Source organism: Mandrillus leucophaeus, unplaced genomic scaffold, assembly GCF_000951045.1.
Source record: "Mandrillus leucophaeus isolate KB7577 unplaced genomic scaffold, Mleu.le_1.0 Scaffold666, whole genome shotgun sequence".
Classification (NCBI taxonomy): Eukaryota; Metazoa; Chordata; class Mammalia; order Primates; family Cercopithecidae; genus Mandrillus; species Mandrillus leucophaeus.
In genome coordinates, this window is record NW_012107208.1 from 579963 (window position 1) to 593150 (window position 13188).

A 13188-nucleotide genomic window follows, 5' to 3' on the forward strand; every position below is an offset into this window, starting at 1 on the left:
CCATTTTAATTTTATTTATAGTTCATCCGGTCCCAGCAATTTTTTAAACTGACCAAATTACATGTGTTATGTTTCGGTATCCTTAAAACCCAAACCAGGACAAAGTCCCATCAATCATTGTGGTTCTGTCAATAATCGTGGTCACATTTCCTCCCTTGTCAATTATTGCGTTCAGTAGAAAACCTGGGTGTCTCCACTGTGCAGCACGCAGGAAGGATCTGACAAGTACCAGCAACACAGCTAGGGGCCTCTCTAGCAGGAAGTCAGGGAAGACTTCTAACACAGAATGCAGCCTTGGTGCTTTAGTACCTTCTCCTGTGTGATGATACCCCAACATATTTTGGGGGGAGAAAAAATGGCAGACAAAGACAAGGAGTTGGCCACAGTCCCAAGAAAGGTACATGGATAACCTTTCTATTTATGTAGAAGTGGAGGGCTTGCTAGAATTCCAAGAGACATTTGAGCTCCTGTGTAAAACTCAATCTCTTAAGATGATTCCTTCATACTTTTAAGGATTCTAAGGAGAAGGTGATTCCATAGATTTCTTCTCTTTAATAGTGCAGTGTGACCCCCTCCATCAGGCAGTTTGGCCATCCCTCTGGCCCTGGCTTGCCTGCTGGGCTGTAGCATGTCACTCCCTCATTATTTTATGTGAATGAACACCGACCGGCAGATGGAGGTCTGTTGATCTTTCCTATAGCATGAAGGTTGAAAAAGGCTCTAGGGGTTCCAGCAGGTGTTTCTTTCACTAAAAGGACAGGGATCAAATGTAAACTGTTCATATGTAGGAATTTCTGCTTTAGGTTGTTATTTGTCTATCAGTGGACTTTCTTATTTTTTCTTAGTGGCTGGGACAATGAAACTAGTAAGACTGTTCATTCTCATTGCTTTTGAACACTTATTAGGCTATACTTAGATTGAACAAAAATCTTAAAGACCTTTAATTTTGTGGAGTCATTTCTGGCCATCTCTGAATTTTTAGGAACAGCAGAACATTTAAGATGAGTGTTTAATGATTATTTGAGGGAACTGGACACTTAAAATTGCATCAATAGGATAGAATTGGCTTCTGGTCTCATCACATGGTCCTGATGGACCTAACAATTTTGTTTTTTTTGCTTCCCATATAAAATGAAGATGGTTGAGATGGGAGGATTCTTAAAGATTTTATAGCTCTAACATGATGTGATTCATGAATTTAGGTTTCATTGAAATCATTTGATGTGGGTATTGAATACAAGTACAAGTGGATTTACCTTGAAGCTAATGAATCATAATCTTTAGAGGTCTTCCTTTCCAGGGGTCCCAATCCAAGGCCCTGGCCTAATTTTGTCTTAGTAGTTTGACATTCTTCGTCTAGAAGAGCTTCGCCCAAATTATTTAAGCTTCTAGCCTCCCAAAACCTGTATTCATCTCTAGGCTACTAGAACATAAGCAATGAAATTGAAGGCTTTTCCCAGTAGTCTTTCCCACTGAGATGGGGAATAGAAAATCACCACGAAGAAACATTAAGACTCCTTTGTAATATGTATCATCTCTCTGCCAATTTGTTGGAATCTCGTCAACCATGGATGGACATTCGAGATATATATATATATATATATATATATGTTTTGACAAGTCACTTGGAATTAGAGAAATCAGATAGTTAAAAGATATATCTGTCTCAGGATCTAGCAGAATGCCAACTTAAGACATTGGGGAAGATGCTTTGTACAAAAATGTATACTTTTTCATTTATTCAATGAATATTTTTGAACACCTAAAACATGCGGGATGCTGGGATGATGGAAAACCAAAGTGAAGAAACTTGTCATTCAGCTGTGAGTTCAGAGCTTTGTGAATGTATGCAAATTACCCAGAGAAATGGAATTTAAAGTTGGATCTTGAGCCAGAGTTTCCAAAAAGATGTATGTAGTGGTATAAAAGTCAGGCATGATGGAGTGGAAAAGTTCTCAGCTTTTATACACTAGATGGCACTGTGGGTGCAGAGGAAACTCTAAATTGGTTCTTTTGTTACTTAAATCTGTTGCAAAAATTATATGGTTGAGAAAACAACAGTGTTATAAGCCCTGTAATTCTGGGGGGAAGTGTAGAATGCAGTCCTAATTACTTTGAGATTCAATATGTGTCCTCTTTTGGTTAGACTGCTTAGATTGGTATGTAGAGTTGTATGTATATGTCTCCTGTTGTAAGAAACTGCTCAGGCCCAGATTTTTTAGTAATCACATAGAGCTCTCCTGCCATGGTTATGATGCTCTTCCTGAAATGAAAGACCAAACAGTGGTGCGTTAGATGTAATGGTTAGCAATGATAGAATCTACTGCAATTCTGCCCAATTCCAAGATTTGAACTCTCCTCTTTATTTCCAAGACTTTTCTTTAATCACCACAAAAATAGTAATAGTTGAAGCTCACAAGTCACTTCTGTACAGGCAGACTGGCTCTCCCCTTTTACTGAGTCACCTTTATAAACATGTCTGCTGTAAGCAGTCTCTGTTAGGATGTAACAATACTCTTTTGGGGATTGTGTTTGGGGAAATTTCACACAAAGGCTGCTAGGAAGTCTAAGGAAATATGAAAGCTGAAAATGTTTTCAACAAGAGTTAGAAATGGCCTCAAGCTCTTAGCCTTTTGATCATCAGTTAAAACACAAAACAAAAACAAAAAAACCACCTTAATATTAAGAGTTAGGTTGTCTTGGATGAAAAATTGATCTCCATTTTCTCTTCTAGAGGTGTACACTAAAATTTGTACTCTTCCTCTATGAGAACATCGACAGTGGAAAAGGAAATATTTGCTTATGTAGAACTCCTTTCATTCATGATTGAAAACACCTATGTCATACTGAAGCTTAGAGAAGAAGTAGAAAATAGATTCTGTGGGAGTTTGTTTTGTTTCGTTTTAGGAAAGATCTGGCATCTTTTTTGCCATTTATGTTGGAGACAAACACAGTGACTTGGATAGATCGGGTCAATACGTTCCTTGCTCTGGAGAGCACGGTTGCTTCTGAGGTTGTACAGCCTCGCAAATGAGTACCTGAAAGCTCCTAGGCTATTACAAATATCTTACCAGCTCTCTCTCCATCTCTCTTTCCTCACAGATGATAAGTATATAAATAAAATCAACAGTATTTACCGCATAGCACTCCCTTGGAGAGAGTAGGCAGTTGGCTATTTTAAAAGTTTTTTCTCTTTCTGTTTTGTTTGTTCACTTCATTGCATTTGAGTGCAATTGTAGTCTTTTCTTGGGCTTAACAAAAGCTACCTGGGGCTGTGGCTGGTGAGAGGAAAGTTTTATTTTGGTGTTTGTTTTTGAACTTCATAGGGAAATACTATGACCTGGAGTTGATTTGGAGGCAATGGAGGGTACTCAAATAAAGGGTGCAGTAGGAGGAGATGGTGGATGGGGAAGGATAAAGGTGAATAGTGAGGAATAAGTCCTGTTTGGAAAAGAATTTTATTAGTGAGTGTTGACTGAGATAGGAGAGGGCTAAATTACAGGTTAAAATATGGAATGAGTGGCATAAAGTTTCAAGTATGAATTTTCATATTATTGGAAAAATCAGAGGAGAACAAAAAATATTCAGAAATGGGAATGTGATGACAAAATATAAACGTTTACTTATTTGACATAGATTCTTTTTTTTTTTTTTAACTTTTGAACCAATGGTGATTATTGAGTTCCATGGTTTTTGTAAACATGATTGAAACGTACTCTCACAGGATTTTGCTGTGTTTTGTTTGAAAGAGTTTAAAATAGTCTACAAAGATCTCCATGTTGATCTTGAAAACATAACAAACCTTTCAAAACAGCCATAATCAGGGCAAAAAAAATATTGATGTTTTGTTTGCCTTTGTTTTGTTCTAGAGAACTTTACCTCAGTTTCATGCAAGCCTCCTTCTCCTCCACCAAAAATAGAAAGGAAATTTCCACCTTACAACGGTTTTGGTTCTGAAGAGGATTCTCTCCGTACCTGCATAGGCCTCAAGCCCACACCTCATCGGAGGAACTTCAAGAAGTTTATGGAAAAAGACAGGTGCTTGAGGGAACCATGATTTTAGTCTGATCTTTCCCAAATGTGTTTGGGGTTTATAACATAGTTCTCATGACAAAACAGATGTCACACAGCTCATCTAATTGCAAGTCCAGGGAGACATTATTATAGGCTTTTAATGAGGTTGATTAACATGCACGTATTAACAGGTTCTTACTTGAGTGCTTATTTTAGTAAGTATCATCTGGAGGCCCCTAAAGTCATATTATCTCCAATCTATGTTGCCTTTCCATATCTATCTATATGTCTGTCTCCCGAAGATGGGAAAGATGTAGAGTAGGAGTTAGCAAGCTCTTTCTTAAAGGGTCAGATAGGAAATATTTTTGGTTTTGTGGGCCATACGGTGTCTGTCACAACCACTCAGATCTGCCTTTGTAGCGTGAAAGCAACCACAGACAGAATGTAAATGGTTGTGTGACTGTGTTCCAATAAGACTTTTTTTATGGACACTGACATTCAAGTTTGATATAATTTTTACATATCACAAAATATTACTCTTATTTTGATTTTGCCAACCATTTCAAAATGTAAAAACCATTCTTATCTCAAAAGTCATATAAAAACAGGTGGCCTGGTGGATTTGGCTCACTGACTGTGGTTTGCCAACCCCTGCTATAGAGATTTCAAGGATTTATACGTGTTTTTAAAAATGTTACTTGGTGATTAATGTTGTTGTTTTCACTTGAGAGGTTGGTTGAGTTCAGTAACCATAGATTTCTCACTTGGCTGAATATAATTTTAAATGATGGACTTCCAGAAGTATTCCTAATAGACATGGAGAAAAACCTGCCTGTAAATCATGCAGATAGAATGTAGACACTGCCCTTGGCTACTTTTTGCTTCTGCAGGGAGAGCAAGCCCTGGAGAAAGAAGTCAGAGGAAAAGTGGTGGGGAAACATTGTAGGTGCTTGAATAGGATGTGGGCTAAGGGTTGCAGTCCTGTGTGAGGCAAATAATGGATCAGGAGATCCTGGGGGAGAAACATTGATAAAGGGAATGTGGTAAGTCTAGGAGAAGGAGAAGAAAAAGACATCCTGAATTTCATAAAATTGATTGGGGTCAGGTGTTGTTGTAGAACATTCGAAGGAGAGAGAACAGTAGTTGTGTTATAGTTGTAAAAGTGGTAAAAATCAATTAAGAATTATATAGAATGTCTAAAAGTCTGCCTTTGCTATGACATGATGTCCTTCGTCTTTCTAGAAATAATCTTTTATTTTTAAAGACTTTAGGGTTCTATTTTTAAGTTTTAGATTTGATGCTTCTTAGGAATGGTCCCTGTACTTTTTAGAAATGCTAATTATTGTGCCTCCCCCCACCCAGATCGACTGAGATAGAAGCTCTGGGGAAGGGGCTCAACATTCTGAGTTTTCTCAAGTCTTCCAGGGGATTCTGAGACACACCAGTGTTTGAGAACCACTGATTTTTATCACATAAGAGGGTTGCCAGCTTATACTCTGTCCTCCCTTATCGAGAACAGTGTTTAGGTGAGGTTCCAGGGTAGGACTTTTGACGACTAACTTCTGTTTTTAAGGACAGCCACCCGAAGGAGGTGGGCAGAAAGAATGTCCCTATTGTAAAAGGAGAGGGAATTTTTCTTATAAGTAAACAAGATGAAATATTATCCAGGGTGTTGCTTCTGGAACCCAGGGGAAAACCGTTCTTTGTGAGTAGTTGATTTAGTCCCTCTTTCTGTCTACACTGGGTCAACTTGCCCACAGAACACTGACTGTAGATGGTTTTCTATGTTCTTGTCATGTTGTCATGGCTGAAGGGTGGTAGTGTAGGCACAAATGTCTCTCATTTTGTTCTTTCTGTCCACTGCTCAGTCTGTGCCAGGAATACACTTTCCTCAAGCTCTTCTCACACAGGGACCGTGTTTCCATAGTAACTAGCACATTCAGCTGGAGACTTATACATGAGTTTGAATAACCCAAGGTTTTAAAACTGTAAGAACCTAAGGAAGATGATTTCACAAAGCATACAAAGAATAGTTTTTTAAAATACAAATAAACTGTGAATTGAGACATGAAATTGTACATGACACTTTGATTATATATATATTGCTATTAAAAATGTACTTGGTGCTATTGTTGTGAGGTTAACACTGATCTATGAGTCATTGGAGGGAATAGTTTCAGATTAAAGCATATGAGCTTTTGATGGATATAAAGATCTTCTTTATTATCTGGGTAGATATCACTGTGGTAGCCTGCTGGGCAGATTGTCTAGTCTGAGGAGGGAGAGCCAGGATAATATCTTTCTTGCTGCACCAGGCTGAATTAGTTACTCTGTTCTTTGTGTGCCCACAGTACTCTGTTGATTATATCTCTAATAATAATGTTATTACTATTGCTGATTACTCATAATAAGCCATTAGTGGTTACTATGTGCTATGTTACAATACTTAATCTAATTTAATCATCAAATCTTTGGAAAGTAGATAATGTTATTGTACCCATTTTTTACATGAGAAAACTGAGGCTCAGAGAGGCCATGCAACTTCCTCAAGGTCACACAGCTAATTTTTAGTTGAACTAGGAACTGAACCCAGGGAAATCTGACTTCTGGAATTTACCTGTCTTTCGACAGAATCTATACATATAACAGTGCATGTTAAGGACTTGTTTATGTAATTTGTGGGCTCCTTTTAGACCAAGAGCTCCTTGAGGGCAGGGGCCAGCTTTATTGCTTCCATAAGAGCTGGTGCTGGCTATATATTTGGGGATCAATAGTTTGTCTAAGAAGAGAAGGAATGGATGAAGAAGTGAGCAAATAGAATAAATGTTCACTCATCCAGTTCTTAATCATGGATAGAAGAGACAGATGACTTCTCACTGGGAGGGTTATTATCCCAGATTTGTGCCAGTCATAGCCATATAGCATCCAAAAATTCGTGGTTTAATCTTCATCTCTATCTTGTTACAGATATTGTCCATCTGCTTTCCCCACCAGTCATTTTTTTCCTTCTTTTAAAAGTGTTTCCCCATTAATAAAAATAAGCCTTCGTGTGTCTTCCAACCATAAGATTCTATAGCTGTAGCTATATTTGAGGTTTTTAGTAGGTGTATAGCCCTGGATGAGCCATTCATTATCTTAGTGAACAACTATTTCTTGAATCCCTGCTGTGTGCCAAGCAATGTTCTGAGTGTTTGGGATACATCAGCGAACAAAATAGACACCAAGGCCTGCCATCGTGGAACTTATATTCTAGTTCTGGGAGGTGGACCATCAATTAATACATAAGTAAATTACGAAATATTTACAAGATGTTAAGTACCATAAAAAAATAAAGAAGGTATTAAGTTGCTGTGGAAAGAATAAAGGCAGATTGGGAGTATGGGGCTGAGGAACGTTCTTGGTTGCAATTTTAAATAGTGTGGTCTTGAGGGACTTTACTGAGGAGAGGAAATGTGCTCCAGGCAAAAGGAACAGTCGGTGTAAAGGCCCTGAGCAAGAAGTGTGCTTGGGATATTCAAGGAGCATCCGGGAGGCCGACATGGATGGAGTAGATGAGTAAAGGGCAGAGCACATGGAGAGGAGATGAGAGTGTATGGGGAACTGGGTACACAGGGCTTTACGGACTGTTTAAGGACGCTTTGACTTTGAGTGATAAGGGGGCCATTAGAAAATTTGAGCAGAGAAGTGACTTGAGCTGATTTTCTTTTTAAAAGAATCATTCCAGTGTAATGTTGAGAGCAGACTATAGATGGCAATGGTGGAAATTAAGACCGGGTAAGAAGCTACTGCAGTAATCCAAGAGAAAAGTTTTGGTGGCTCAGATCTGGGTGAGTGCAGTGGAAGTGGTGAAATTAAATAGTGGATCCTGGAAATATTTTGAGGGTAGGGCCAGTGGGATTCCCTGACAAACTGGTTATGAAGTATGAAAGAAGTGAGGAGTTAAGATGACTCAAAATTTGGGCTTGAGCAACTAGAAGGGTGGAGTTGCCATCCACTGAGATGAGAAAGACTGGAGATGGGATAGGTTTAGGGACAAGAGTAGAAGTTCAGTTTTAGAATGAGTTAAGTTTGGGATGTCTATTAGATATCAAGTGGCAATACCAAGTAGGCAATTGAATACATGTGTGAGTATAGGGTTCAGAAGATAGGTGGACATGGATACCATCAGCATGTAGATGGTATTTAAAGCCATGATACCAAATGGTATTAAAGCCTTGAGATTGGATGAGATCACCAAGGGAGTGAATATACATAGAGCGGAACATGACCAAGGAATAAACTCTGAAACATCCCCAATTAGGAACTTGGGGAAAAAAGGAGGAACCAACAAAGGAGACTAAAAAGGAGCAAACAAGGAGGTAGGAGCAAAACCAAGAGAATGCTGGATCCCGGAAGCCAGTGAAGCAAGAGTAACACTGAAGGAGTGATCATTTGTGCCGGTTGCTGCTGATTGGTTAAGTTAGATAGGCACAAAAAATTAAGCATTGGAATTGGCATTGTGGAGATCATTGTTGACCTCTACAAGAGCAGTTTAGGTAGAGCAAACCTAATGGAAATGGATTCGAGAGAAAATGGGAGAAGAATTTGACATAATGATTTTAGATAACTCCGAGCTGTACGTAGAAAAAGTTAAGCCATGGCTTCTGGACCTAGGAATTTATAATTTGTTTGGGGACAACGGGAACAAACACATTTTTAAAACAACCATCCAAGAGTACAAGTCTATATAGAGCTAAATTGGGTGTGACCTTACAATTGATGCAGGAGGTATAAGTAGGTGGTCAGCTGGAGTATTGTGATAAAAAAGAATATTCTGGGAAGTTTGAGAAGTAGTTATTAGGGAAATATCTGAAGACACTTGCAGTGCTTCTCAAAGTATGCCCAGGGGACCACCTTATCAGAATCTTCTGGGGTGCTTATTAATAATGCAGGTTTCTGGAGATGTGAGCTAGCTACTGAATCCCCCCGTATCTCTGGGGATGGGACTCTGGATTCTGTATATTTAACAAGCTCCCCAGGTGATTTTTATATACAATAAACTTTGTGAACTGCTAGTCTGAAAATTTTATTGAGTAGATTATATTCTCGATTGATGAGATCTCCAGAACACTAGATTTAGGTAAAAAAAAAAAAAAAAAAAGGCATATTGAACGTGTGAAGAACCCACACTTAACATATACACTTATAAATTATAAGAAGTTAAATTTACAGTAATATTCCTTTTCCTGAAGTTAAACCTATCCTGTCTCAGTGATATTTCGGGTATCTGAAATGTTATGGCTTTTTTGTGTGAGAGGGGCTACCAAATCTATTTGTTACTTACAAACCCAATTATGTACCAGCGAAGATGGTTGACAAGGCATAGCTTCTCCCCGCGCCCCACGCACTGTATGAGGTCTGTCTGAAGCCTGGGAACTGGGTACTGAGAAAACAGCCATGCAGACCTGGCTGCTTTGCTCAGGCTGTTTTGGGGTGAGCTTTCCAAACTGCTGCATACCATCTCACATGGGGCCTCAAGCCTAGGAATCTTGGTGCCATCCTTTCTCAGCCGTCATTCTTGTACAGCCCGAGAAAGGGGCAGAGAAAAGCACTTTTTGCCTCTGCAAGTCAGAAATACTTGTTTTATTTTTCTAATCACTGTGGACACAAGGAAAGAATGATTTTCAGCCTAGGAGACCCTGCAAGGGAAGACTTCTCTGCGTAGAGTTGTGACAGAGGACATGGTTTATTATCCTGTGTATCTCCCTGGGGTAATGATTTTAGTTATCAAAGACCTCTCCAAGGGTTTGCTGTTTGTTACAAAGTCCACCTTTCACTAGCTGATATCCGCAGACATGCTTCTGCTGACAGATCACAAATCAGTTTCTTCAGTGACCAGGCAATCAACTTTGGTAACTTTTAATTCTGTAATTTCATCCTATCTTTATCTATGCATAAAATTCTGAGTGCAAATTCCAATCAATACAGATCTCATAACAATTTTCCATAAACATTTATTGAATACTTATAATGTAAAAAAGTATTATATTAGATAATGGTTAATAAGACAGTCTTTGTCCTTGGAAAACAGACTTGTAATGGCTTACAATATGAGTGATAAGCGCTATTAAAAAAAAAAAAAGGTGGGTCCATCCTATGTATTATAGCATTTGAAAAGGAAAAGTTAATTTGTCTCTTGAAGAAAGTTGGGGGGATGCTGGGGAGCTGGAGGAGTGAGTCAGAGAGGGGAGGATGTGGGCTGGAAAACAGAAAAGCAAAGGGCATGAGACAGTGAGTGGTGAATGGGGGAGGTAGCCTCAGATACTGGCAGAGCCCAGGATTGCCCACGCAGTAGGGCTAGGTGCTTGCTCTTCTTTCCAGCATGATTATTGTGATTGGTGACTAGCCTCGTCATTAGAGAACAGCCAGTTAGCGCAGCTGGTTTGAGCAGTGTGTTTATGACGTTTGTTTTGGGTTCATTTTCCCAATGTGTTACCCAGGACATGTGAAGAATCAGAGATATCTTAATATACTGAGAAAATTCCTCTGCATTTAGATTTAGAACCTTAATTAGAAGACGGTTGAACTCTTTCACTTTGGACAGTTTATGCCTACTATATTAAAGCCATATTATACCTTTTGCAGACTTTTAAAAACATAATATGTGGAAGATTACCTGTATAATGCTGTAACTCTCATTTCTGTTCCATTTAGCTATGGCTTCAACAGCAATATACTCCGTTTTTTTGCAAAACTAGTCACAGACAAATGTGTTGACTTGGACAGGATGTTTGTTATTTCATATTATCTCAGTGATGACACCATTTCAGTGTTTGAACCTATAGAGAGGAATTCAGGTAAGAGATATCCTTCTCACAGTATTTTCTTGAGAATGTTTTAAGTGTCTCTTCATGTTGAAAATTAGGGAACATGATCTGGTTTTGTAGCCTAGATTATCTACAATAGAGGCTTTATTAAAAAAAAAAAAAAAAAAAACCCGAACAATAGAGTTCTTTTTACAAATCTCTTAAATGGGAACCTAAACATTTAAAATGATAGAAGTGAAACAGTTTTGGTTGGCTTAGGGCCAGGGGACCTGGAGTTACTTCCTTTTTGCCACTATCCCCACTTCCACTGTGACTTCTGAGGCACCTCTATGGAACCCAAGGGCTTCAAATTCGTGGTCTGGGTACCACTAGTTTTACTTGTAGCCAGCAAGCCAAGAGGAAGTCTGTATTCTTGATAGTCCTACTTACAAAATTTTTGTTTGGCTGTAAGACAAGAATCCCAGATACACAAATTCAATCGTCAGGGTCCATCTTTATCTGGTCCTTCTGTCTGTTGAGGTTGTTGCCAAGGTTCCCGCGCTCAGACCCATAGAATGCCTCTCTGCAATATGCTGGTACCACCATCACTGCCGAGGAGAGCCATTGACTTACCCAATCATGGCACTGTAGGATCCTGTTCTTTGTCTCAACACGTTTAGAACTTTTATCTGTGCTGAAGACATGCATTTGGGAAGAATAATCAGTGATGTGCTGGTTAAGTGGCTCTTTGAAAAGATTTTAAAAGCCCTGATTTGTACTGTTTGCCAGTTTCCATGGTGTGAATACCCCAACCATGGCCAATTTCAAGCAGCCAAGAGTTTAAAAACTGGCTTGCAAAATCTCTGAAAATTCGACTCTCAGCTCCTATGAGCTGATATGAGCTACTTAGCACACCGATGAGTAATGAATAACTTGTATAACTAAGGCTCCACAGTGATTTGAATAATGGATCAAATCTTAAAATATGAAATTGCATAGGGATGAATATAAGTCATGCTCTTACAGGTCAAAAATCAACTCTATACACTTAGAATGGGGGAGATGTGGCCCAACAAGTTGCAGCATGTGTGAAACAGAAAGGAGTGATGGTAGTCAACAGCAAGCTTACTAGTAATCACAGTGGCCATGATTGAGAACTTACTATTATCCTTACAAGGACTTTATGAGGTTAGATTTTGTGTTAGTCCAGCTCCTCCGAGAAGCAACTACCAAGACAGGATTAAATGTGCAAGAGATTTAATAGGGGGAATGCTGGTGAGGGAAAATGTGGAAGGAGCCAGAAGAGGCTGGTGTCAGACTATAGTGCAGTTCTGACACCTGTGAAGCTCAGAGGGAAGGAAGAAAGAGGGAGTCTTAGACTGCAGTGAAATTCTAAGAAAATTTCGACAAGGTCGACAGGGAGTCCTTGAGGCAAAGTTGCTAGTTGGAGGAGTCCTTGTTTTGTAGGAGTGAGCCTGTCTTACTATCCCTGCCTTGGTCACTCATCTATTGGTAGCAGCCTGTGGGAAGAGTGACCTCAACACACACCTGAAGATTGATTTGAGAACACAACAGCTGGGGCCTTCCATCAGTTATGTTCTTCACTATAGGCGACCTGAGAAGTACATTTTCTGGGCCTCCACACATCTGATTCCCATTGTACCAATAAGAATTCAGAGAGATTAAATAACTCCTAAAGATCACCCAGCAAGTAAGTGACAGAACTCGGAAGCCTGTGTCTTTTTACCACCTATCATTTCTGAATGTGGTAGGAGAAGTGGGATGAAGTGGCCCAAAAGCTTATCTGGTCTCAGGCTATATTTATAGGTCTGTAGATTTCAGTTCAGTATCAGAAGATGCTGGAGTTCCCTGTTCAACTCTACTGCCTACTTTCCAAGAGGTCAAAACAAATAATGTCTAGAAGAGAACAGATGAAATGGTGACAGCTCTGGAAACTAATATGAAGCATTACTAAAAGAAGCAAAGGGATTTTACCTGTAGGAAAAAATGACTTAAGGGGACTCCCATAGTTACCTTTAAACACTTAAGTAATCTCCTTTACAGAAGTAGGGCATTTGCTACTTAATCTGCATGTCAGATTAAATATAAGACATCATCTGGGACAAATAGGTGGAAATATGCACAAGTGAGGAATTTTCTAACTGGTACTGTTCAAACATGCTCTAAAGATGAGTATCTTCCTGATGTTCCACACTCCCAGTATGCTGCTGGGCATATATAGGAGGTCCCTGCCAAATGCTTATTGGACTGGGAAGAGAGTAGAGAGAGAGAAAAAAAGGCTAGAATTACACATCATTTTTTTTTCTCTCTCTCTCTCTCTTTTTTTTTTTTTTTTTTTTGAGATGGAATCTTGCTATGCTGCTCAGGC

The 13188-nt window shown here is 39.2% G+C and overlaps 1 protein-coding gene across 1 annotated transcript in view; it reads left to right on the top strand.

Moving 5' to 3' along the window:
- The window catches only part of EFHC2 (EF-hand domain (C-terminal) containing 2), a 200692-nt gene that overhangs the window by 101425 nt on the left and 86079 nt on the right, over positions 1 to 13188 (top strand). Inside the window, exons 8-9 of the mRNA XM_012001600.1 lie at positions 3870 to 4038; positions 10708 to 10850. Of these exons, the coding sequence (XP_011856990.1) occupies positions 3870 to 4038; positions 10708 to 10850 (312 nt within the window). The remainder of the gene's footprint in view (positions 1 to 3869; positions 4039 to 10707; positions 10851 to 13188) is intronic.